General features: G+C 36.1%; 1 protein-coding gene across 4 annotated transcripts; it reads right to left on the reverse strand.

Moving 5' to 3' along the window:
- Positions 1-1,824: 1,824 nt before the first annotated feature.
- LOC129254119 (CCR4-NOT transcription complex subunit 10-like) lies at positions 1,825-25,577 on the reverse strand. 4 transcript variants are annotated; one of them, XM_064094991.1, is made up of 15 exons: positions 25,429-25,577; positions 19,708-20,015; positions 18,650-18,800; positions 17,542-17,684; positions 16,499-16,570; positions 13,613-13,705; positions 12,384-12,639; positions 11,597-11,787; positions 10,718-10,830; positions 8,274-8,435; positions 7,374-7,562; positions 6,641-6,768; positions 5,896-6,134; positions 5,243-5,318; positions 1,825-3,244 (listed from the first exon to the last, which is right to left on the reverse strand). In XM_064094991.1, exons 2-15 carry the CDS (start codon positions 19,999-20,001, stop codon positions 3,015-3,017), a joined length of 2,337 nt encoding a protein of 778 aa, XP_063951061.1. In that variant the 5' UTR covers positions 20,002-20,015; positions 25,429-25,577; the 3' UTR covers positions 1,825-3,014. The 4 variants fall into 4 exon arrangements, with proteins under 4 accessions (XP_063951061.1, XP_063951059.1, XP_063951063.1 ...); XM_064094989.1 differs by having other exon boundaries at positions 12,384-12,642; positions 25,429-25,562; XM_064094993.1 differs by having other exon boundaries at positions 24,999-25,554.
- Between the last annotated feature and the right edge of the window lie 1,947 nt (positions 25,578-27,524).

Consider the following 27,524-nt stretch of genomic DNA (forward strand, 5'->3'; position numbering starts at 1 on the left):
TCAAGCAAGGGGGTCCTAATTGTCAAATTTGACAAATTTGAAATATTGTATAATTCAAACAATAAAAAACAAAAGAAATAGTGAGTGACATCATCGACTCTCTCATTTGCATATCACTGAGTTGAGCATAGAACTGTTTTGTGAAAAATAAGCGAAACTTTAAAATGTCATAACTTTCTTATTTTACATCCGATTTTGATGAAGCTTTCAGCGTTATTCATGTTTGATTTTTCTCTATTTATCCAACTCAACTTTTTTCTGGGGTGAACATGACCTTTAAGAATTTAATTGATGCAAAGGTGAATTTAGTAAAATGAAAAATAACAAAAATCTCTTGCCTCAGAAAAACATAGTGTGTCTCCTTATATTCTCCTGACTTCGTTACTGGTATGAAAACTCTTGTTAAGTTTTGGGATACCACATCTAAAAGGCCAACTCATTTTGGGAATACAAGCTGGATTCGTCGCATCTATTCATGATTTAGAATTCTCATTAGTTTACAGTGATACAAGCATAAAACCAAGTGAAGGCTGCAGCTTTTGTCTTAGTCCAGATTGGACGTTGATGCATGGAAGCTCTCTATCCCAAAGCTAAGTCTCCCATTCCCTAACCCAGAGCCATGGTTGAGAGATGTGAGGATTGACACTGGGTTAGAGATTGGGAGATGTTACTCTAGAATAATTCATATTGACCCTTTACCTAGCTTTTGGCAGGCTTTTTAGATAATTATAAATAAAATTTAATGAATATGTGAAAATCTCTCCCTCACCCATATTTCCTCAGGCAGGTCTATCATGAAATGACCTCCATAGGAGGTCATTTCAAGAAACTCGAAAAAAAAATGATTTTTTTTTTTTTTTTTTTTTTTTCATTTGGGCAACTCAAGTATAATTTGGCCAAAAGACATCAGAGAACATCATAAAACAAATTTCAGAGTACATTTTTAATGAACATTAATATTCACGTTACTTGTGGGCGGGGCCTTTTGTCTGGTGGACTTGGGTCGTTTTTAGAATCATGTGGACTTGGGTCATTCTTACATTCATATAGTTGGTAGACTTCTATAGTGAGTAGTAGAAGTAATGAGAGAGGGCGCTATGATATTGGGCTCTTACACTCGTACCAGATTTTCCTCCTTAATTTAAGGCATCTCTAAAAAAGGTATAAGAAAAAATTTCCCATATTTAACTCAATTTCGCCAAAAATTGGACTTGGGCCGTTTTTATATTCAGATACTCGATTTTCTTTATAGTTGCAACTTCGATAAATTCCTGTCTTATCCTTCTGGCCCAGCTCAACTGTACTAATGTTACATAACTGATCAGTGCACATGCATGGTGAATGACACTTCAGAGAAAACTTCAGAGAAGTAAAGCCCACTACACACACTTCATTACCAATATCCTGATAATGGCGACCAGGGCCCCGTCTTACAAAACAGTTACGATTGATCTATCGCAATTCTATGGAAATCCAGGATTGTCATAATATTTTCTACAAGAAATTTGAAAAATGTCCTTTGTAAACAAAAAAAAAGGTACACTGGAATTTTCAAGAAAACCTTGGACGAATGAATACATCATAGAAAATATTTTGAACAAACATACATTTCAGATGTTGACGTTGCTGGCTTTCCATAGTTGTGGTTGATTGGATCAATCGCAACTCTTTGTAAGACGGGGCCCTGAAGTCCAGAGCTTACATCCCAAACCACAATTTTCATGACAAACTCATGATATCGCCAGTGGTTCCAAAAAGCCCTAAACTACATAGTAATATCTATGTTATGTACTTTTTTGTTACAAAGAACAAAGACAGAAGTAATTAATTTACTTTGGACAGTATTTTATTTGTAAATGTATAATGCAGTTGCACACGCATTATGCCATTTCAAAAAGTAGTAAAATTTTTCCCATACTACAATGGAAGGGAAAAATCATTTTTCATCAGATGTAATTAGCATATATATATATTTATACTCACATTTTCCCCTAAAGATATAAAGTTAGTTCTATTGCAAAATCAAGTTTTGCACTACAAGATGTATTTATAGTGACAGGGGTGCAAATAGAATAATGCCACATATTTGTACTAAAAATTCCTATGGGAATCAATCAGAGATACTTAATAATTACCGAGAATAAGCCACGTGAAATGATTGAAAATAGAATTAACAAGATCCTGAATTAAGGCTTTGACCTGTAAACTGGCACCCTTGTGAAACTAAAAGTTTGAAATGGCTTTCATTAATTGAAACTTTTGTCTGTATACTTATGGTCAGGACTTCATTTAGTACCCAATCATGGTGCATAAATTTCTATTCCTATTTCTATTCTTCTTCAATCATTGCTTGTGGGTACATAAGCTTTCTTGTAGCACCATGAGCACTGAAAAGTGGACCTGTGCAGTCATTTGTAACAAGTAACCACTATTATAATTTTTACTATTACTTAAAAGATAAATGCCATTTGTGGTAACAATATCACAACGAGTTTGTACAGAATCCAATTCATTCTTGCTTAAGTCTTGAGGATATCAGGTAGAAGAGTCTATTTTTTCACTCTGTTCCTGAATGTGTCTTTCTTTTGGATAAATGAGGATGAAAAGTGAATTAGCCTAACCCCCAAAATGTGGAATAATTGTTGCTTTAAGGTTAAGAATCTTGATCACAGCACTAAATGAACGCCAGGTGCGGTAGTACTAAACTGACTTTGTTTTGTTACAGCTTTTATCAGAGGTTTCTAAACACTGTATAAGAACACGGGGCTTTAGCAGCAGAAATCAACAATAATTCATGGTAATATATTTCCAGATTAATTTCCAGATAATATATAAGCTTAAGATGCAAGCAAGTCACAGAGGTATATATAATTTGCAATAAATTGAAAACACAAAAATAGAAGCGTCAACTGCAGATAGAATGTAGACGATAAAGAAAATAGAAATTGTTAATAGAATAATTATTACAGGGCAACTATTGTAGAGCCCTTGACGATGGGAGAAAAATGGCCAGTTCATCTCCAAGTGTTGGCACTGGGTTTGCCCCCACCTATCGGGGTGGGGAGACCGAACCCCGAGGGCCGGGAGGTAGTGGGTGGCCCTATGGGGGCGGGGAAGCTTGATGGGGTGCTGCTGGAAGCTGGTGGAGGTTTATTGATCGGTTCAATGAAAGGAACAGGTGTGATCTTGATGTACGGGATCATCTGCTGCTTCTTGACCATCTGAAGTGCCATAGAGTAGTTTCCTAGTAAAGGGATAAAAGGAAGATTTAAACATGACTACCAGTTGTGGTTATGATCTTAAAATGAAACGAGTAAAAACAGATTCCTCTAAAATGTATTCTCGCATGTCTGTATGCATGTGCAAAAATGTATATGCCAAATGGTTCAAGTAAAAAATGAGAAATGGTGTAATGTGAATGCTGAGAAATGGTCAAAATGAGCATGGCATTCCCGCCAGCTGCTGGGTCTTTTTCCAAGCAATAATAATACACAGTCCCACAAGTGTTTATCTGTATTAGTGATCTTCAGTGTGGTCATTTTTCAGATAAGATTTTACGATTTCACAGAGTTAGGCTTAAGTAAATGAACCTGGGGATGGGGGGGGGGTTCACAAGACTTAAGAGTGACTACAAGTCATGCTTAGTGCTGACACGCACATGATAATCTAACATGCAATCTTATTGATTACCTGTAATACAGAGTAACGCACGTCCTCGTGGCATGATTTGTCCGATGCGGTGATGCCTTTTGTTCGGCACGCAACTGGAAATTTAAGTGCGACTATAAGTCAAACTTAACTTTTTGTGAAACATCCCCCCCCCCCCCAAGATCCTAAAGAAGATCTGGTTTCAACTTTCTCATCAAATCAATATTTGCTGCATCAACGGGTACTTTATAGCTAGGGGAATTCCCGTTGGATAATAATTGGTTAAGCACCAACTAAACTAAAGATTTACAGGGAATTATTTTCATGCATTTTCATGAAAGTTGTTAATGAAGTCAGGATCTATGCAGTTCCTTACATTAATTCTTTGTATTTTACTGAACGGTGAAATCATTTGAATTGAACACCAACAAGATGAGTTTCCACACAAGAATTTGTCCAAACAAGCTTGTGTATGTACGTTGCGAAAATACACAACACTGTGGACATAACACATTCACATACACTACACGTGATTGTGAATGGCCAATGTATTGATGCTGGAGTAAAGGTAGTTGGATTATCTCATTAATGCTAAGTTATATCATTATATCATTTACATTTTATGCAATAGTTTTTAAGCCAGAATTAATTCCTCATGTTTAAGCTCAGTATCGTGTCATGACCTAGTGTCATCATACATATTAGTTTCATGTTCTCCTTGTACTTTGTTTTTGTTAGTTGTTTAGTTTATGAAATGTTTTACATTTTACATTTTATTTACCTTCATGCTATATCTTACAGGTCTTCTATGTGCACCAGTTGGTCGGGAAGAGGGACCATTACGGTTACAGTGATTAAGTTTGCTTTCCTCTTCCCCGGCAGCCAACTGATGCATTCAGAGGACCGCCAGTAAGATTTTGCATTTATAATTGTTTGTGTACTCATATTTACATTGTTATATTTTGTGTGAATTGCCGAATAAATAATAATAATAATAATAATAATAATATCATTAGATCATAAAATGATTTCCAATCTAATCAACATCAGAATTAAGTTCCACACTCATCTTTCAACTAAGTGCTGTGAAGAGGTAAACTGCCAATTCGCCTACTGCCAACTCGTCCACTCACCACATGGTCTACCTTCATTTAGTCTAATGCCACTTCGTCCATCAACATTTCGTCTAACAACCATTTGGTCCAATAACCATTTGGTCCAATCATCACTTCGTCTAATCACCATTTCGTCTATGACCATTTCATCTCATAACCGGTTGGTCTAATATCCATTTCATTTCCATTCATTTTGCACAATTAGTCCAATTAGACCAAACGGTATATTGGACTAAATTGCTATTGGACCAATGGTTATTAAACGGAAAGGCACTAGACTAAATGAAAGTAGACCATGTGGTGAGTGGACGAACTGACGGTAGATCAAATGATAGAAGAAGAGTTGGCAATTGGACGAATTGGCATTAGACAAATTAGACACAATGAAACTCTTCAATATAAAGCTAGCTTCACATTATTGTGATTTTGGGCATGCACGGTGTCCTACCATTTTCATCAAAAGAAACAATGAGACTTACCAGTATGTAACTCCAGGTAGATAGCAGTATAGAGGGCTTGCTTGGGAATGTCAGGGACTGGTACCATGCTACAACCCTGTCAATCAAATCACAGGACGTACTTACATAGCAAATATCTCCACTTATTATTATTCAAGACACAAGTGCGGGTGAATCGGGTCAAGTTGAATCTCTTGGGACCAAAACATTTAGACTATATTAGAAGTTTGACTTAAAAGAGGTAAGTAATATTTTTTTTATCTGGGGAGTTTCATAAAGACTTCAGGAGGACTAAATAAATCACATTCAATTTCCAGTTGCTGACAGCATATGTAAGTAGAAAGTAGACATCCTTCTGTCCATCCATCCATCCATTATTTCATCGATTCATTTATCAATCCATTCATTCATTCATCCATCTATCTATCTATCCATCCATCCATCCATTAATTTATCAATCCATTTCTTTTTCCATCTATCCATCCACTCATCCATTCATTTATCAGTCCATTTATTTCTCCAGCTAATCATCCCATCCATCCACCCATCCATCCATACATCCATCCATACATCCATCCAACCACCCATCGACCAGCCAACCCATCCAGCCAACCATCCATCCATCCACACATTATTCATCCATCCATCATCTCTCCAACTTCCTCCCAACTCACCTGTTGAAGACACCTCCGTGTCTTGTCCCACTCGCTCCTGAGCACATGTGTGGTAGCCAGGTTAAAGAACATGTGAGCCCTGGCAACCTGGATAGACGCTGGGTAGTACTGATGGATGACCTTACGAGGTTCCGCCCCCTCGTTAGGGTCTCCTGCGTTGTTATTACCCCCTCCTCCTCCACCACTTCCACCTTCGTGGTTATTGCTCTTCTCGTTCCGGTCTCGATCCTTGTTCTCCCCTGCGAGAAAATAGGGCAGCAATAAAATCAGAATTGGGTGAATTATATTGAATGGGCTTGAGGGGAATATAGAAAATACTGACCAAGCTAAGATCAAAATTGCAAGAGTCAAAGAGATCTGACATTCTTCATCTTTTATCTTCTCTGCATGTACATGTAACTGTTGTAAAAGATTTTGAAGGGTTACTTGGGATTGGTTGAAGCACCAAAGCTTGCACCCTTGGACCACAAGCAAATCAAAAGTGCCAGACATTAAACCAAGGGTGAACTTGATTAATAACTATCACGATAAGATTTTTTTTTTAATAGAAATAGTTTTCAGAATATCAACCCTGGCCCCTCAGACACAGTATCTAGCGATTTGACTACCACGCATTATTGTTTAATAATAACAATAAAAATAAATATCTTTTTTTTTTTTTAATAGCGCTTAATACATCATAATGACTTCGATAAGCAATAAGACTACAGAAGGGTGTTCCTTTAATTAATACCACTGTTCTTACCAAAGTCTGGGGTGGGTGTGATCAGAACAGATACATCACATACACTCTCAGGGTTCAACAATTGGATTGCCTCTCCTATCTGATCATGCTTCAGCAGAGCCTCGGCAGCATACATACGGGCCAGGAATCTATCAAAATAAGAGACAATATGGTATTATGAACTCCAAAAGCAATCCTTACAAATATCGTTCGCTCTTTGAAGTTAGAACTTAAAGTCTTCAGCAGAGCCTCAGCAGCATACATAAGGGCCAGGAATCTATCAAAATAAGAGACAATAAGGTATTATGACCTCGACAACATACTCTAAAATTACCATTCACTTTCATAAGTTGGGATTTAAAGTCTTCAGCAGAGCCTCAGAAGCATACAGTCAAGCAAGGAATCTAACAAATTAACAAACAATTAGCTTTTATGACCTCAACAAATTCTCCACCAATGTTCATTTGTTTAAATTAGTATTTTACGTCTTTGGTAGAGCCTTAGCAGCATACATATGGATCAGGTGGGTGTTTCATTAAGTTGTTCGTAAGGTACGCATGACTTTACGCACGACTGGTGATCCTTTCTTATGCCAAGTGATATATCCCTATATAATTGATTTATGACCTAAGATCATGTTCCAGTCGTGCGTAAGGTCTTTCGTAACTTTACGAACAGCTTTATGAAACACCCACCAGGAATCTACCAAGCAATGAACAAAAAGGTGTATTGGCATAGTTGTATTGTGACTTACTGTTGTGAGCCAGAGATCTTGGGTTGAGCCATCAATGTCCTGGCATTCTCCAGTGCCGTGACATCATCACCAAGCGACAGACTGACGTAGGCAGTGGCAGCCATCACCGAACAGCGTAGACTGGAAACCTCGGTGGGTTTAAGAGACGGGCCGGGCGGGGCCGGGACGGAGGCAGGGCCGGTCTGCTTACTGCAGACAAGATAAAAGCATAGATGTTGGGTTTATCATTTGAATTAAATGGGATATGAAGGAATACAGCATAGTTGGTTCTATTTCTGATATCTAAGAAGAAGTATTTCTGAGGTTTTGCTCGCCAAACATTGTAGTGTTGTTGTCTACATTCAACATTCAGCATGGAGGAGTGCATTTTGTGAAGGGGTTCACTAACTTCTGAGCACAGCTGTACCTATTATATTAAAGATAAATGCCAGTTGTGGTAACGATCTCAAAATGACTTTTTACAGAATCCAATATAATGACCACCCAAGTGTCTGTTTGTATGAATAAAAAATATGTGCCCAAGGATTCTGGAAGGAATTGTGTAATTGCTGAGAAATAAGCAAAATAAGCGCAGATTCGGGCACTTCCTTCTGGTCTTTATTCCAGCAATGATAATATACACTCTCCCACGTGTACCTATCTGTGTTGGCAATCTTCAGTGTGATCGTTTTTCAGCTTAGATTTTATGATTTCACAAAGTTCAGTTTATGTAACTGTACCAGATCTAGATCCATGATGATATAGTAATACTTAACCTTGGTTTTACAGACTTTCTCACGAAATCAGTGTTATACTGCAACTACTTTCATTTAGCTTTAACCCCCAATCATTAATGGGTAGAACTAGCCTTATTAACTAATGGCCCCTGAACAATACAATATCAGTCAAATCTTTCATTACCTTGCGGTGTCAGATGCCTCACTACCGACACTGTTCTGTGACGAGACAGGCGTGGTCGGTAGACTTCCCGGTTTCTCTGGCAGAAGGGAAAGGGCGTTACTCAGGCACAGAGAAGCAAACTCTAGGGAAGCTACAGGCATGGCTGCTGGCTGGATATCAGACCTGGACGGTGGGATGAAATAGAAAAGAGATCAAAAACGAACTTATCTAGTAGCACTCAAGGTTTCTGAGCTTACGTTTCTGATGTTCCTCACCATTTTACAGCAGAAAATATGTAAATTTTATGAACTAATATCCATGTCTGCTGTATTGTTCATATTCATATGTATGATTTTTTTTTTAAGTGTGCTGAATTTTAGAAAAGCAAAGTCAATCTAATAGCTATGCATGTATTGCCCTATCACAATCAAATTTGTTTACGATAGAATGATGATTTCACAAAAAATATTATTTAAAAATATCTTGAATAAATATTTTCCATGAATTTCAAGCAAATCACTGCCCCGACTTTCTGCTGCAAGAAAAAGTATTTCCTATTTCATTACTGTTTATAGTTGCAAGTATTTCAAAATATATTTATAGATGACATTCCTATGGTTGCTTACTATATTAAAAATGAAATGCATGTTTTCTTTAAGCTCTGATGTAAAGCAACAAGTCAACCCGTGCCACGTAACCTAAGTATTTACAATCAACTGCCAAATTTAAACATGATACTGCACGTAGTTAATTGTCAGTTTGGGATTGACATACGTGCCAACTTTTGATAATAAAAAATCAGTATCAATACTACGAGGTCACCGAGTGGGTGTCCGGCCCGTTTTAACGGTAGGGGCTCTTTGCATTTTCAGCATGTAAGAGTAGCGCATTTCCCTACACTTTTTAAAGCAAATATACCCTCACAATCTACCTTTATGTAATTTAATATCATTTGTCAATTAAAAGAAGGTCTTTAAAATTTTAAATATTACTTTTGTGACAAAAAACACCCAGTTTCATGCAGGTGTGATTTGTTTTCATTTAAATCTATGAATTTTTCTTGTTCACCAGAGCTCTCAAAAACTTTAATTTTGAATATATTTTTGAGAGCCCTCTATTGGTGGAAAGTGAGATTGATGCAGATCTTCATCTCCACAGATTCTCTTTTTAATTAGAAAAAATTAATTTCAATAATTCAATTGAGTTATGGGCCAAGGCATAGGCCTATTTTTATGATGAATTTAGATCTAAGTTGGGCCTAACTTACTGTATGAAAAACTGACGTGACGTGCCAAAAAATCAAACATTTATCCAGCCTATATCAAGAGAAGATAAGCCAAAAATTGACAATCATATTCATGTTATTTCACCGCACAGGGGACTGAGGACAAAACCTAAATTGGATAAGTGCTTGTTGGTATAAGAGAGCAGATTTTCAGCATGACAAAAACGGAGCCGAAACTAACCGGCTGCATGCGCCCGACCCGCACTGCGCACTTGTGGTGCGCCGGTGAGCTAAGACGGGGAGGCTGAGGCGCAGCAATTCGGCGGGCGCCGGGAGCTTAGGCAAGCGAAGCAAGTAGATTGGGCGTTCGGCTCCAAAGGCTCAACTTGAGATCGAAATTTGATAATCTCCTTTCTTCCTCAAAAATTTGACAACTATTCAAAAAATAAAGTACAGATCAATGTTAAAATTGCGTTGGGATAGATCTAACTTAGAGTAGCGTCGGTGCGCGGGGGTATGGTGTGCAGCCGTTCGGCAGCTGCAGCATGCAGGCAGCGCAGAAGCTCAGCAATATACCACTGAAATCACCAAACACACTAGACATACACTGCACATTCACTAAATCACATGGGCAAAACCTCAAATAAAAGGTGAAATTTTCTTACCTAAATCACCATATTTCGCGTCAAAAATATCACCACCGGTAATTCTTAACATCGTAGTTAGGAAACAAGGGGTCTAAAAAAGTTTATTTTTCACGGTTTTTCCGATGTTCGTGGATTATGAAAACATGTCCTCACTAAAAACTGGCACTTTCGCGAGCCGATGTCAGCCGCCATTTTTTTCCGGAAGTCGACGCTAAGTGCGGCCGTAGTGTGTACGCTCGTTATTTTCACATGCATTTGCAATGGAACTGCGCACTTAGCAGTATTTGCGCGCCGTTTAAAGTCGCTCTCTGTGCAAAACTAGCGCATTTGCGTAGCCGTGCGCTCCAGTCGTTTATGCGTTAGTCCCATCTTGATATGAGCCGTGCATGCGTTAGTCGCATCATACAGCCGTTTCAATAATTTCAACACTATATTGATTAACCCAAAAATCTGAATTTTGGTTTTAAAATCCGGAATTCGGAATGGAGGTATAAAAATCAGTATAATTCCGCCAAAATCGGAATGGTTGGCAGGTATGGATTGATTGCAAACCTTTGTTATAGGGCCCTGCTTAGAACGGTTCTTCCACTTACCCATAGTTGGTGTCCAGACCCCCCGGAGAGAGGATGAACTTGCGATGCGATCCCGTTCCCACGGTACTGTGGATAATACCCTGCTTGCTGCCACCCTTAGTCTCTCCTTCTCCCTGCTTACAGAAAATAACAGAACACCAGTAATTAATGATTCAGGAAGATTTGATATCTTTCTCAGAAACTTCCAACTTGAACTAATTGACAAACAAGGTCTTACGCAGGGTACTCCTTTATTCAATTAAGTACTTAGTTACAATTCATTGAAGGTCAAGTCCAAACCCCCCCCCCCAAAAAAAAAAAAGAAGATATTAATCAAAAGAGAATAAATTAAACCAGCATAATAGTGAAAATTCATCAGGTGTCAAATAAGAAAATTATGAATAGTTAAAGCTTCGCTCATTCCCCCCCCCCCCCAAAAAAAAAAAACGTTATATGTACATCACAGTGATATCTAAATAAGAGAGTTGATAATGCCATTCACTTACTATTTCTTTTGTATTATTGTATTATTAGTGTATTATTGTATTATTACAATATTCCAAGTTTGTATTATTACAATATTTCAAGTTTTGCAGATTTGACAGTTAGGAAACATCTTGATTAAATCACAATAGGTTGAAAAAATGGCAATCCCTCATATTTAAGGAGAGATAAAACCTTATTTCATACAAAGGACAAATCAAAGAGATTTCTTATTTCACAAGATGAAAAACAAAATAGTGAGTGGGTGACATTATCAGTTCCCTCATTTGCATACCGACCAGGATGTGCATACAACTTTTTGTGTAATATTAAGCAGAAAGTTTAAAATGTCATAACTTCTTTATTTCACATCCAATTTTGATAAAGTTATGTTTGTTTGACAAAGCATATTCCTACCGCCGTCTTGTTGGCAGCGATGCAGCACTCGGCCAGTCGTAACCAGAGCCTTGGGTTGGTAGGGAAGACCTGGACGGCTTCCACCAGACAGTCAAAGGCTGCCAGAGGGCGCCCTGCATGTAGAAGAACGATGCCCGTGTTGTAGAGGAGTTCATGATGGTGATTCATACCAAGAGTCTGGATTGTACGACCTGACAAAAATTAAAAGACAAGAGAAAAAGCTACAAGTAACTCAAGTAAAGTCTCTGAAAACCACAGAAATTGTTAAGCTAAGGAAAACTTGACTTATGAGGTAAATAACATACTTCCCATGTAATCTGAGGATGTAATAATACAAGGAGCTGGATATTTACATTTGATCAATGTTTGGCTATTACTTTACACTTACACTACATTGAATAAATGATTGCATCTTTTGCTACAGGGCTAAATAAAGTCCTCTGAATTACATGACTATTTGACTTTTCACTATATGTGTTCATGAAATCCTCTGTAGATGAACATTCTTATACAAAATCAAAGATTGAAAATGATATATTTCAATGCAATTCTCAGACGATGAATTCGAAGAATCATTTCATTATACTACATTAAACATTGGCTTTACAAGACATCATCAATCAACATGCCATTACTCATTTATTAACACGAGACATGCTCAAATATTCGGGGAAAAAATCCCAAAAAATATGACATATAAAAAGTAATCAAAACAATTTTAAAAAAGTGAATCCTGGGATAAAGACGAACAATAACAGTAAAGAAGAGAAGACCTGTGTATCCTTACCAGACTTCTTCGGTAGCTCCTTGATGGCCGAGGCATTCTCCTGCAGGGCTCTCCTGGCGTAGTGGGCACCCAGGTGGTACTTAAGCATGGCATAGTGGATCGCGACGAGGTTGTTGTAGTACATGACAGGGATGCACTGGCCCATCTGGTTATAGTCCAGACCCTCGGGAGAGCTGTTCAGGAGCTTGATGGCCTTGCGGTTGTTCTGCCGCTCAAACTCAAAGTTAGCCTTCAGGAAGAGCGTGATGGGGGACTGCTGCTGGACGGAATCAGAACGCGATACAGTGATGCACATAAACAGCCTACCTCTTTTCTCTTCTGAATTTCACTATAGGGCAATTCCAAAAAATGATAAACCTTTTTGTATGTCCGACCCCCATTTTTCTCAAGTCTTACTTCACTTTATAAACTGACCAAGTCATGGTCATTTGAGAACATTACAGACTGTCAAATGAACAAGAAATATGAGACAGAAAATTTCATGAAGGTCCATAGAGGGGGTCGGACATACATATTTTATGGAATTGCCCTATGTTGAAAATGGCTATACAATGCTTGAAAGAATATCTATCTAAGCAATGCCATAAAGTATGAATGCCTCATTCCCTCTATTGGGGACCTTTCTGAACTGATTTGTTTCTGTTTTAAACTTCACATGTAAAGATGTATTGCTCTTAATTTATAATGGTTTGAGCAGTAGAGTTAAAATAGGGCAAAATGGGGATCAGGCAACACACAATGTTGAGTATTTTTAAGGAATTGCCGTTGAGGACAGTATTTCAATCATGGGACTTACTTGCTGCGATTTTTGTACTTAAGTTCAGTTCTTTATGACAATATAAATTCATATTTCCTACAAAATTAATCGCATAATGCTAAAATATTCGTGAATATATAATAACATACAAGAGTTTTTCTTTTAATTAGAGTGAATAGATACTTTACATAAGTTAACAATAACCTCCATATCAAGATTTTATATGTGAACATATTTATGGATCACTGATCCAGGAGTAAAATTTTTAAATCAATAATACAGATGTACTAACACTAGAATATTATTACACTCATAACCACTAAATTTCATTGAGATGGTATTTATTTCAGAAATTATGGAACGCTCACAAAGGCTGAACAAACATCATCTGAATCAGCCTGCCAACTTTTTGGTAACATAGGATACATGCACAATACTCCTACATAAAAAAAGACAAACTGTTTTGACTTACTGCTCCATTTGAGTTCATGACAGTCTTGACAGACTTGATTTCCCTCTTACAGAACTTGAGATGTTTCAGTTGAAGATAGCACTTTGTTTTGAACTGAAAAAACAAATATAGAAGAAAAGGTAACATTTAGGGAATATTGGATTGCCTTGAATGGGATGTGTAGAAACACCGTTCTTCAGCGAGTAACAATTTTTCTACACATCCCGCGCAAAATTGGTCATACAATATTATTATTATTAAAGGGATGGTCCGGGCTGAAAGTATTTATAGCTTAATAAATAGAGTAGAATTCACTGAGCAAAATGCCGAAAATTTCATCAAAATCGGATAACAAATAACAACGTTATTGAATTTTAAAGTTTAGCAATATTTTGTGAAAACAGTCGTCATGAATAGTCATTAGGTGGGCTGGTGATGTCACATCTCCACTTGCTCTTTTGTATTTTATTATATGAAATTAGGTTTATTCAAATGTTTTCCTCCAAGAACTAGAAAAATTGGATTGACAACTGATTTAGTGCCTTAGATATTTATTGCTGCAACTTATTTCATTATAAGGGAGACATATTCACACAAGTATGAAATAATGAAAAAATTATGATTTTATATAATAACATAAGAAACTGAAAGTGGGGATGTGACATCATCAGCCAACCTAATGAATATTCATGACGACTGTTTTCACAAAATATTGCTAAACTCTAAACTTCAATAACTTTATTATTTGTTATCCGATTTTGATGAAATTTTCGGCATTTTGCTCAGTAAATTCTACTCTATGTATCAAGATATAAATATTTTCAATATAAGATACCCTCTCAAAGCTAAACAAAAATTAATAAAGCAAAAAAATGTTTTGGCTCAACCATTTTATGTCAATCCTGTAAATGAGCATGGCGTCTGTGTATTGTCATTTTTTTTAAAAAATCTCTGTAAAGATGCGCTAGCGTATAGTGCAAGCGCATTTAAATTCAATAAATTGACGCAATCTTGCTCCTTTGCCACAACTCCTGGAAACCAGGGCGCGACAAAACCGCTTGCCCGGGGCAAGTGAAAATGACGTGCGGGCAAGCATTTCTCAAAGTCAATTGCCCGATCGGGCAAGTGGTTGTTTTGGAAATAAAATATCAGTAGACCCTCTAAATTTCAATATCATTTGGATAATCACAACTATCTCTCAGATTATGTCAAAACAGTAAAAAAAAAACAGTGGAATCTGATATAAAAACAGCGCCAATAACCAATAATTTATCGCCAGGTACCTCATTCGAAAAACCATGCCATCGCATCTTACGTTCTATGTGTGCGATGACTGCGCATGCGCTACTTGAGCAATTTGCAAAAAAAAACACTAAAAGTGGCTAAAATTTCCCATTTTGCAAAAATCCATGAAATGGCCATCTATTTTCCATATTACCTTGAAAATGTTTTGATAGTTGGAAACTACTGAAAAAATGAATAATAATCAGCTCTTTCTTGATTCTCTTTCTTTACTCTGATTTATGATGTTACACTGGGTCAATATTTTTTATTATTGTGGTCCCACATGTAGACTTTCATGTTGACCAAGTGTAAAACGATCAAACGATACGATCAACGATTAATGCTGCAACACCATGAAAAAACCCCATGAAAGTCTACATGCGGGACTACAATAAAAAAAAATATTGACCGAGTTTAACATCATAAAATGATGAAGAAAAGACAAGAGAGAGGTGAATATTCTTAATTTTCTTGATAGTTTCCAACTAAATCAAAACAATTCTAAGGAAATATGGCAAGCAGATAACCATTTCATGGATTTAAATATGCAAAATATGAAATTTTAGCAACTTTTGGTGAAGGTTTTTTTAACCTTAAATTAAGCCCCATTTATAAATAGCGAAAAAAATCAAAATAAACGTAATGACTCAGGCCTACGTTGCTGAAAATAAACTTTTAAATGTGTGTTCTTTTATACTGTACATGATTCTCAATTGTTGTTATTTTGTATGACCTTTAAAAATAAGAGTAGTGCCGTCAATAAAAAATAAAACAAATAGGGCAAGCAGTTTTTTATATCGGGCTAGCAAAAATTTTCATCACTTTTTTGTAGAGGCCTGTGGAAACTAATACCCAATGCGATTTCATTGTGACATAACAATAGCTTCATGCACACAATCATTTGGACCTATTTCATAAAGACGTGTTATAGTACTACAAATCCATCATTTCTATAACAAGTCTAGTATCAGCCAATCAAATCGACCATTTTCAGCAGCTTTAAACCATTATTGCAAATTTGTTGTTATAACAAGTTTTATGAAATGGGCCCCCGGTCTGCTAACACTTTTGTCCATGCCTGTTCATCTCATCCTAATGGTCTATCCAATTTTGTCCCCCAATAAAGGCCAATTGCACAAAGATATGCAATTTCAAAATGCAAATAAAATAAAAAAACATTGTTTAAACCAAAAATCACTTGAACTTTATTTTCTCATTTGCTAAATCTTGCAAATTTCATTGTATCATTTTTCCTTGTTGTAAGCATTTTGGGCCATTTTGGAAAAGCGCAGTACATAAATAATGATAATCATAATAATCGCTTTTTGTCAGTGGTCTTGGTTCTGCCACTGCCACTTATCGATAATACCATAATACCATGAGACAGAAAGATAATCAAACAGAAAATTAAAGATTACTTAAATTGCATTAACTGTTACTATGGCGACTATCAGATAATGACAACTTGTCACTTTCTTGTCAGTGCTGACAAGCTTCATGCATTGGTACCCTGGTGTACTAGTCAAGAGTATAGAAAGATTCCTCAAAAGCTTTATACAAAGTTGCTATAATGACTGTACATTGTATGTTGTTAAATGAAAAGATTATCCAACATGTTATTACCTGATGTATTTTGGCCTTTACTTTCTCAGTATCGACAGGTCTATGCTCCTCATCTTTGCTGCTGTCTTTTCCCTACAATGTATAAAGATAATTCAAAGTTAGTAAACTATAAAAAATAAACAAATAAAAAGAAGGGCAAATAGCAATTTTCCCAATCAAATGTTACTGAAACAGTCTTTGAGAGTTTCAATAGGTCCTCAATTTTCTATTGGATACAAAATATAATGTATTTTTTTAAGGACAGAACTATAAAAACTAGCACCTTTACCAAAAAAATTCTACTTGTAGTAAATTTGTATTATGTTTAGAAATACATCTGGAATTTTCTATTGGATACATATAAAACAGATCTTAAAATGATTTCTATCACAAATAATAGATCCATTCCATTAAGCACATTGTCAATTGGGAAAGTATTGATTCTTTCTCATCATCATAATCATCACCTTCACCACCATCATCATCATCATCACCATCATCATCCTCATGCTCATCACCACCATATTCACCATCTTCATTATCATCGCCATCATCATTGTGATCATCAGGCACATTTTCACCATCATCATCACCACCACCACCACCATCCTTATCACCATCATCATCATCATCATTAGCATCATCACCATCATCATCATCATCACCAACATCCTCTTGCTCATCACCACCATATTCATCATCCTCAGTATCATCACCATCATCATTGTCATCATTGTCATCATCAACATCATCATCACCATCATCATCATCACCATCACCACCACCACCACCATCATCGTCATTAGCATCACCACCAACATCCTCATGCTCATCACCACCATATTCATCATCCTCATTATCATCATTGTCATCATCATCATCGTCACCATCATCATCATCATCATCACCATCATCATCATCACCATCATCATCATCACCACCACCACCACCACCACTGACATCCTTATCACCACCACCATCATCATCATCCTCATAACTACAACCATTATTATCCTAATCACCACCACCACCATCATCATCATCACTACCATCACCTCCATCACCTTTTCTGCAGCCTCTTTCTTTGCCTCACTAGTCTGCATTAATTTCTCAAGGTAGACCAGGGTTGCCAGGGCCTTGTCAGGCTGATGAGTAATAAGGTAGCTCTCAATCAGAAGGAGCAAGATACGCACCGCCAACCACTCTTCTATTCAAAACAGAATTACCGGGGAAATAGAGAATACATATCATATAAAAGAGGCAAAGAGTATATGGAAAGATGATGAAAGCAAGAAAACATTATATAACAAAGATATTTTACATTTTTGTACAATCATTTTTCTTTTAATCATAGTCTCACCTTTACCTTTTTTTTCTAAGAAGCCAGCTAGGCTTTTTTACAGAGCCATAAATTTCCCAAATTCACAAAGCAGGTTTAAACTTGGTGGGGTGACAAAATCATGGACTATGTATATTTCTCGTATAATCACAATTTATCAAAGCATGATTCTACATTTGTAGCACCCTTTGCAAAATGCATACAAAATTGCAATTGAATCTTTCTCAGTGTACGTGCAAAAATAAGCACAATTCTTTACACAAAATCTGCTTCTATGTCCATGGTTTTTCACCCTCCTAGAAACCTCTTTTTGTGAATCCTGCCCATTGAATTTTGAAGAATGCAATATATAAACTATCAGCTGTAAAGGCTGGGGTAGGCTATATCATAACAGACTACAAAATTTGAGTAGCAAGAAGGGCTTCTATTCAAACAATTGTTAAGGAGCCCAGTTAGGCTCTGTGGAACAAACTGCCATAGGGCTCCCTTTTAAAGTCAACCCCTGTTCATCTGACAAAAATATAATCAACCAACAATAATATGGAAACCAAGACTTTGATTTTAAAAACAGTGAAATATAGAACACAGTGTTATTTCTAATTGTTAGATATCAGTGAATGGGAAAGAAGTATTATGAGAAATGTATCAATGTCAATGGAAACTGCAGGAAAACCAATACAAAAAATAGGTTATATTCAAGCCACGAATGGCAACTATTTACACTAAAATAATAAAATTCTTGCTAGTACAAACTAGTCAGCATTTAAATGCAAGTCTAGCTTTATGAACTTCGAACAATTATTGAAGAATATACATGTATCATGAAGGCTTACCCAATGGCTCAATGACCTGGAAGAGTTTCTCCAAGACACGGATAGCTTGGTGATGCTGTCGGAGATGATGGAGTAGCACAGCATTGTTGAAGAAGAAGATGGCCTGATCAGCATCCTCCAAGGATTCAATCTGTTCAAGATCCACATGAACCTGTGTGTGACATGGAAAGAAAAGATAGATGTAATTGTAAAGGTACTATGGTGCCAAGGTCAAGTGTTTCCCATTTGGGGATGATTCCCAAGCCATTTGTATTGATATATGTGACTCAACACAGGCGAATCCAGGGGGGGGGGGCACAGCCGGCCTGTACCCCCCCCCCCCCTTTTGAGAGGCACAATTAAAATTCGTAATGTAAAACTGCCGTTAAAACAGAAGTGTGCCCCCCCCCTCTTCGAGAGTGAAGATTTTGCTCGTCAAATTTTTTAGTGGACGAAATACCCTTCATTTTTTTGTTAAAGCCCCTTTTTTTTTGCTTGTAAAATTTTTCCTCAGGAAAATGTGCCCCCCCCCCCCCTTTTGAAAAATCCTGGATCCACCCCTGTGACTCAATGTTTGTTTAATCAGTTCAAGGTTAACTCTTTGCCCGCTTTGTTTGACAAGAGTCACATACAGGGGGCTGCCAACTTTGACTCAAGTCTGCAAATTCCCTCTTAAAATTGCACCTTGAAATTCATGTGGCGCAGGACTGATTTTGTCTGTGGCGGGCAAAGAGTTAGCAGGTGCCTGCTGGAGTCTGGACATTTAGAAGTTATGGATACAGGTATCAAGGACAAGGGGATACAAGGGGGCAGACAGATTTCATACAGTTGCTTTTAACAATCAAACATCACACTTGCAACTAGCTAAAAGATAATAATAATAATCATGGGATCGAACATCTTCTATAATGTAAATTCAAAGTAATTTCAAAAACAGAGAGTGAATGAATGTGATTCTTTTTTTCAGGTCAGTTGATTGTAAGTTGCTATCATGTAAAACCAGGCCAACATCACTATTTTACATCTCATATAATCATTTAGCATGTTCAACAGAAATAGCTTATTGTTTGTAGACCAACCTGGCTGCAAACGTTGCCCAGGCTACGTCTGTACTCATCCACCTTCCTACAACCCGACTGGTAGAAGAGTGCTACTGCAAGGTTATGCTGCACCTTAGGATCCGTGGGACGCATGTTGGCCAGTTTACGGACCTGTTCCACACAGCCATTATAGTTTCCTGCCTCAAAGTGGCTATGGGCAGCAGTGGATACATCCTTCTCTTCTCCTGTAATAGCAGGTATTTGGAGGGGAGATGGGGACTCGTCTCGCTTGCTTCCTGCATCTTTCTGTTCACGACTATCTTTTTCAGCCATCTCTCGCTAGGATTCTGAAAATTAATGTCAGGTTCAAATTCAATTTAACTAAGGTTTAGCTCAGATGATGCGATAAATCACCGTTATAATTTGTGATAAATAACCAACTTGATACAAACACACCCCTGGCCTAAGTGGCTAGACCCCAATCTTTAATTCTTTGCATTGTAATTACTAGAGTATTGTTGTATTATGTCATGTACTTGTCTTTTATGTAATAGGCAAAATTCTACTTCTTGTAATAATTGCTTTCTTTGTAATAGAAACTCAAGGCAATATGAATCTTTAGCTTCTATAAATAATGAAGAATTTCTTCCTGATTACAAAATTTACACTCCTGGCGAATTTCAAGAATGTACAAAGCATTTTGATAATTGTTCTACTGTTACTTTATTTCATTTTAACTGCCGCAGTATTAAACGCAATTTTGATAATTTTGTTAATTGTATTCAAGCGTTATATAGACCTATGTCAATTATCGGGGTCACTGAAACTTGGCTCAAGAGCGACGATGATGATACAATTTTTTCTCTTCCACATTATTCTTTCTTCAGTAATTCTAGACATGGGAAAAGAGGTGGTGGTGTAGGAATATACATGTATATTCATAATAAAATAAAATTTAAAAGAAGACCAGACTTGGAAGTATTTACTGATGCTGTTGAGACAATTTCAGTTGAAATATATAATTAAGTAAAAAAATATTATAGTTCTTGTTATGTATAGACCACCTCACCATAGTGTGCAATCTTTTATTAATGATATACAAGCACCTCTAAATATTATTATGGGTGAGAGGAAGGAAGCTATCATTATGGGTGACTTCAATGTTGATCTGGATGTTATATCGTATGTTAGTGATTTCATTGATAACTTTATATTGTTTTGTTATATACCACAAATATTTAATCCCACACGTATTACTTCACATTCTGCAACTACCTTAGATAATTTTTTTGGTAATAATCCAGAAAAGGTAGAAATTAGTGGTATTATCACAACAGATGTCAGTGATCATCTCACTCCTTTTATGATCTCATCTCAACCAGATACAAATTATCCTCAAATGTATTATTCAACAAGAGATTTCAGTGATGTCAACATAGATAATTTTTGTTTTAAATTGATGTCTGTTAAGTGGAATTTTTTAGATCATATTGATGATCTAAATCAAAAGTATGAAAGTCTTATTGAAATATACATTAAATTATATAATGATTGTTTCACAGAGAAAAGAATTAAAATAAAGAAACATACAAATATTAAACTGTGGATTACAATAGATATTAAAAAAATGAGTAGACATAAACATATATTATATAAAAAATACCTTAAAAATCCCTCAATCTATCGCAAAACTACTTACGTTAATTTTATAAATAGATTGAATAATATAATACGCGATACAAAACGTAATCATTATGACAATAAGTTTTTATGATGTTATGAACAATGCAAAAAAAACTTGGAAAGTTATAAATGAAGTTTTAAATAAAAGCAAAAGCAAGCATAATATTGATGAGATTGAATATGAAGGTAAATCCACGAAGGATAAATCACATACCTGGTATTGCAAACTTATTTAATGATTACTTTAGTACAGTTGGACAAAAAATACATATAATAGGTGACACAGCATCAACATCATTTGATTCTTATTTAAAGGGATCTGTGTGTGAATCATTATTTTTCAACCCTATTACTGAATCTACTATTATTAATATTGTTTCGCATTTTGATGTAAATAAGTCTCCTGGTCATGATGGAATATGTGCTAAAATTGTTAAATCCTCTATTCATGCAATTGTATCTCCTTTGTGCAATATATTTAACTCTTCCATTGAAAAGGGCATATTTCCAAATGAATTAAAGATAGCAAAAGTTATACCAATATATAAGAATGGTTGTAAAAATACAATGAGTAACTACAAGCCTATATCTTTATTATCAATATTTAGTAAATTATTTGAAAAAATAGTTTATGAGAAATTATTAACTTTTATCAACAAACATGATATATGAAGTACGAAACAGTTTGGTTTTAGGAAAGGATACAGTACTACTTATGTATTAATTGATTTAACAGATAAACTTGCCAAATCCTTTGAAATGAAACATATTGTTATAGGGCTCTTTTTAGATTTGTCAAAGGCATTTGACTGTATTAACTATTCAATTTTACTCAACAAACTGAAATATTATGGAATAAGGGGAAGTACATTAAAATGGTTTGAAAGCTATCTGTCTAACAGGAAACAGTATGTGACTATTGATAATTGTAATTCTGAATATGAAAATGTTACAGTAGGCGTACCGCAAGGCTCAAATCTCGGGCCACTTTTATTTCTACTTTATATCAATGATCTGCAATATGTTAGTAATATTTTATCAATAATTTTGTTTGCTGATGATACCAGTTTATTTTTATCAGGTAATGATCCGGTGGCATTGAACAATTTATCTAATTTAGAATTGGAAAAGATACAAACTTGGTTTACTGTCAATAAACTTTATATTAATCAAAATAAAACATGTTACATGATCTTTAAAAGTAGGAATTGCAGAATACAAGATAGTGAAATAAATATAAAACTTAATGATGTATTAATAAAGAGAGAAACTAGTACTAAATTTCTTGGCGTAATCATAGACGAAAACCTGAATTGGAAGGAACATGTAAATCACATTGCTTTAAAGGAGAATGAAACCCTTGAAACCAGCTGAATCCATATCAAAGAGAAAAATCCTAGAAACATATTGTTGAAAGTTTGAGGAAGATTGAATGAATAATAAGAAAGTTATTAGCATTTTAATGTCAAGATCACTAATGCCATGTAGATCCTCCCATTGGCAATGCGACCAAGATCTGTGATGTCACACACGTACAACTCCCTCATTACTTTAGTGCTTATTTCACTTATATTCTCACTTTTATAGAGTCTATCACAAGGTGAGGTGTTCTCTTTATGAGAGGACAAGTACAGAGGTTTCACAACATTATATCATTGATGAATCATTTGTCATATGATTAGAATGAGCAAAAAGAGATGTTTTGGGGTATATTTTCAGTGTCCAAAAGGGGAGAGTTGTTCATCTGTGACATCATAGATCTTGGTCGCATTGCCAATGGGAGGATCTCCATAGCATTAGTGATCTCGACATTCAAATGCTCATAACTCTTCTATTGCTAGTCCTATTTTACTCAAACTTTTGTTGATCTTATTCTTTGATTTTTCTGCTTTCACAAAAGCTAACTTGCTCCAAGAGTTTCATTCTCGTTTAAAGATATCAAGATCCATAGGAGTTTTTAATAGTTTGAAACACATTTTACCATTGAGAATTTTAATTAAATTATACAATTGCTTGATTTCATCACATCTCATGTTTTCGAATATTGTATGGGGCAGCTGTTCATCTCATTCATTACAGAAATTATTTTTATTACAGAAACGTGCAATAAGGGTTATTTCTAATGCCAATTATTTAGCACATACTCAACCTTTATTTAAGAAATTGAAAATACTGAATATTTATGATATAAATAAATTACAACTAGCATCTTTTATGTTTTCTTACTCTAAACAATTGCTCCCAAAATATTTTAATGAATACTTTGAATATAACATCAACATAAATAAATATTGCACAAGAAATGCCAATAAAATGTATGTACCTTGATTTACCTTGACAGGCCAATGGCCTTTTGTTTATCCCCCACATCCTCCTCCCTTCAACTTTACCATATCTTTTATGTTATGTATAATGTATGTTGTATTTTGTATTGATTTGTAAACTTGATCTTTTGATGTTTTTAAAGAGATGTGAATAAAATTGAATTGAATTGAATCCCGCACTCATGACATTTGTGCACTAATGTAATAAGATTAGGCACTGTGTCTGTGCGCTAGTCTGTTACTGCATTAATTTATTTAAGGCTAGCATAGACCAAAAGCTCAGGTCTCTGATATTGGTTGTTCCGCTGAACTCCGTTGGCTCCACTCACCGATTACAGAGACCGAAATTCTAACAGGATCTGTACAGGGACTCAATGGCCATATGTTTATGTATTAAGTTCGGATAAACCAGGGAAGTGGGAGTTGCCCGACAGCCAAAGTAAGTCACTGTTTTTTCCCCGTTTTGGAGCATTTCAGGCCAAAACGAAATAATAATCTTTATTTTGGTCCAATTCTTTTTATATATTTTTCTGAAATAAAGAGAAGAATCGATGAGCCCTGTCTGGGGAATTTTGCACTATGGCGGCTGCACTATCACTAACCTGGAGCCCAGAGGCAGAAGCTCACCGTGTATTTACCCATACTCACGGGACTAGGGTAGATTGTGGTCAAAATATCTAGCAAAATAAATTGTGAAAACAGAAATTATGCACTTACCACAATTATATGGATGAAGGTCTATCGTGTGGCAGTATCCTGACATCGAGGCACAGACTGGAATCTCAAAAAAACGAAAAGTTCTGTCACGATAGCTCTCCTTCTTTCAAAAATCAAAACAAAATAGCCGATCGAGACCGAGGCTATAGCACTAGCGCATATAGACTTGGTCAAATTCGCGCATGCGCCCTACACCCTCGGTACCGGTCTCGATCGGCCATTTTGCTATGAATTCTGAAAGAATAGCTACCGCGACAAACTTTTCGTTTTTTTCGAGGTTCCAGTCTGTGCCTCGATGTCAGGATACTGCCACACGATAGACCTTCATCATCCATATAATCGTGGTAAGTGCATAATTTCTGTTTTCTCAATTTATTTTGCTAGATATTTTTACCACAATCTACCCTAGTCACGTGAGTATGGGCAAATACACAGTGAGCTTCTGGGCTCCGGCCCGCTTTGCGGGCCTGAGCCGTCTGTGTACAAGGAGAATTTTTTTTTTTAATGTTAAAAAAACTCCTCGAAACAGACAGCTGCCAGCTATAAATAAGGCTAGCGCTGCTGTACGAAGTGAACGGTGGTTCCCAATATTATGATAATGCCCACCTTTTTTTGCAACAATCAAAGAACTTCTGACATTATCCTGGATCTGGACCTGGTTTAAGTCATCACTCCATTCACTGCCGTTTATTTCAATTTTCATCAGCGGCGGCGGCGACTCCTTTCCTCTCCCATTACAATTACAAATACAAGCGCACACACACGAGAAGAGAGGTGACTTATTTCAGAATAAGGTCGAACTTCTGGCATTGCCGAACTTCTTTCAGAAAAGTTTAGTTAAGCCGTAACTTTAAATAACATTCAATATCAATGATTCATTTCATCATCACGTTGACTGAAAATTTACTACAGTCCCATCCGTTCGTATTCGTGCTATTCATCTAAGAGTTGATACCTCTAACTACAACTTATAAAATTATTCTAACAAACTCAATAAAGATGATTTCCACACCTTACTTCTCTTATTCAGGCTTACCTTTATGCAAATTTTACATAAAAATTATGAAATTCCAAATAGTTTTTATATATTATTCTCAATCTTTGTCCAGACTCCGGTCTCCGCTTTTCAGTCTTCAGATCACTCGCTAGCTCGGCCTTTCTCATTGATTTACGTACGACGAACGCGCACAATTGCAAATGCACACGTTTTTGGTTTTTGCTTGCATCACGCACAGTTATATGTTCATGTTTCGAGGTTCCCGCGTTATGTTCGTACCGCACCCATTCATTGATTTTTTTTTCTACAATTTGTAGGTGTTAGACTGTTAAAGGCTTGCGGGAGGTTTGTTTTTTAAAATGTATTCTGCAGAAAATTCTAACTCACAATTGCGTTTTGTTCAAAATTCATATCGAAATATATTATGTAGACCCTAAGTTAATTAACTTTTTGGTAGTTGGGGGGGGGGGGGGGCGGGGGCGTACGTGGTGCCGTGGTGACCCCACCCCTCCCCCATCCCATTGAAATATTAATATTATTCTTGGATAAAATAAATATTTTTTTTAAATATATTTGTTGAATATCTGACTGATTTTAATCTTTGCAACATGATCGAGCTTTGGAATAGAGTCGATCGTGTCATGCTGTCATTTTTTTTTGGGGGGGGGTCAAAGTTTCATAAACAGGCGTACGAATCTATCTATTTCTATCTAACAGTACTTACGAATCTATCTATTTGGACATAAATGCATTTAGAAATCAAAGCAATAATAATGATCAACGATCGAGTTAAAAATGTTTAAATCCATGGCTTGAATAAAAATGTGATTAAAATAACAGGCTTTTAACACCACAGTCAATCCATTAAGTTGGAAAATAAATTTTGACATGCTGAGCGACAGATATAGGCATAATAAAATGTAATTCACATATTAATCAAAATGTCTAAATATCTGCTTTGAAAGTTTTATTCATGAAATGTAAATGGAATCTTAACTTCATAAAAATGGATCCATCCCCCCCCCTCATTTTTCTTTTAGGCTTAATAACTTGAAGAGCATAAGAAATACATTTTTTTAGAATTGGGCATACGCCCCTCCTAGGTTGAGGAATGTAAACAGTTTTGCCATTCCTAAGTTAACAGAAGCTGACTGTTTGGTCGGTCAAATTTTAACAAACAGTGTCCATGCAAAATTTGAACCTATATAAGATCTTCATGTGAATATTATTTTAAAAAATGCATTAGACTTTTTTCTTTCGGGGAAATATATAGACTGGTTAAAGAGGCATCGATTGAGTAACTTTATTCAAATAAGAGTGAATTGCTCCACGACGGATAGGCCTTTAATAGGAATTAAATCTTGACAGACAAGAAAATATAGATTTTCAATTATTTCATCCTTTAACTTATCCTGTTGAAAAAAAATAAACATAAAATGAAACTCATATAAACACTGAAAACGGCATCAGATTAAAGAACACTATACAAAGTTGACTAATATTTGAAGATCTGAATCATGTTTTGCATTAAGACGTTGGTGGCGTACTTCATAATTGTCCACTTTTCATTCAAGATAAACTGCGATCGAGCAGGCATGTTATTTAGAACCAATGCGATATAAAAAGGGGAAAGGGACAAACTACTGCAAAGATCATTAGTCAAAAATCAATAATTGAGTTGGGGTACTGGCTGACCGCACTGATGGGGGGTGGGAATCTTAAGGTCCTTACCCCCCCCCCCCCCTCTCCCTCTTGTAGGAAATCCGAATGCTTTGTTAAACCGATCGTAAAATCAACATAAATTTCCATCATATTTCATAATATAGGCGAAAAAGAATTTTGCTCAAATTGAATTAATAATATTATTTATTTTTATGGCCATACACAGGATTTTTTCGAAAGGGGCGGATTAATACATTCAATTTTCAAATCTTCTGGAATACATACAAGCAAGCAAGCGAAACGACCAAGCTCATTAGGAGAGCGATTTGGGTGTGTGTGTGTTTTGAAATTAAAAATAAGGAACCTCGTGCGCATGCACTTATTAGCCGGTGGATTTTTTTTTGAAAATCTAAATGAATAGGTTTAGACAATTTCCGAGTACTAGAGCCCTGTAATTAAAAATAAGGAAATCA

This window comes from Lytechinus pictus, chromosome 2 (genome assembly GCF_037042905.1).
Source record: "Lytechinus pictus isolate F3 Inbred chromosome 2, Lp3.0, whole genome shotgun sequence".
NCBI lineage: Eukaryota > Metazoa > Echinodermata > Echinoidea > Temnopleuroida > Toxopneustidae > Lytechinus > Lytechinus pictus.

What these genes read in the sequence shown, in the direction of transcription:
- LOC129254119 (XM_064094989.1), bottom strand. Translation starts at nt 20,001, where the DNA reads ATGGCTGAAAAAGATAGTCGTGAACAGAAAGATGCAGGAAGCAAGCGA. An exon ending in GGAGCTACCGAAGAAGTCTG is followed by an intron (nt 11,788 to 12,383) that starts GTAAGGATACAC and finishes AATTTTTGTCAG; the next exon opens with GTCGTACAATCCAGACTCTT. An exon ending in TCGCTGCCAACAAGACGGCG is followed by an intron (nt 10,831 to 11,596) that starts GTAGGAATATGC and finishes TTCTGTAAGCAG; the next exon opens with GGAGAAGGAGAGACTAAGGG.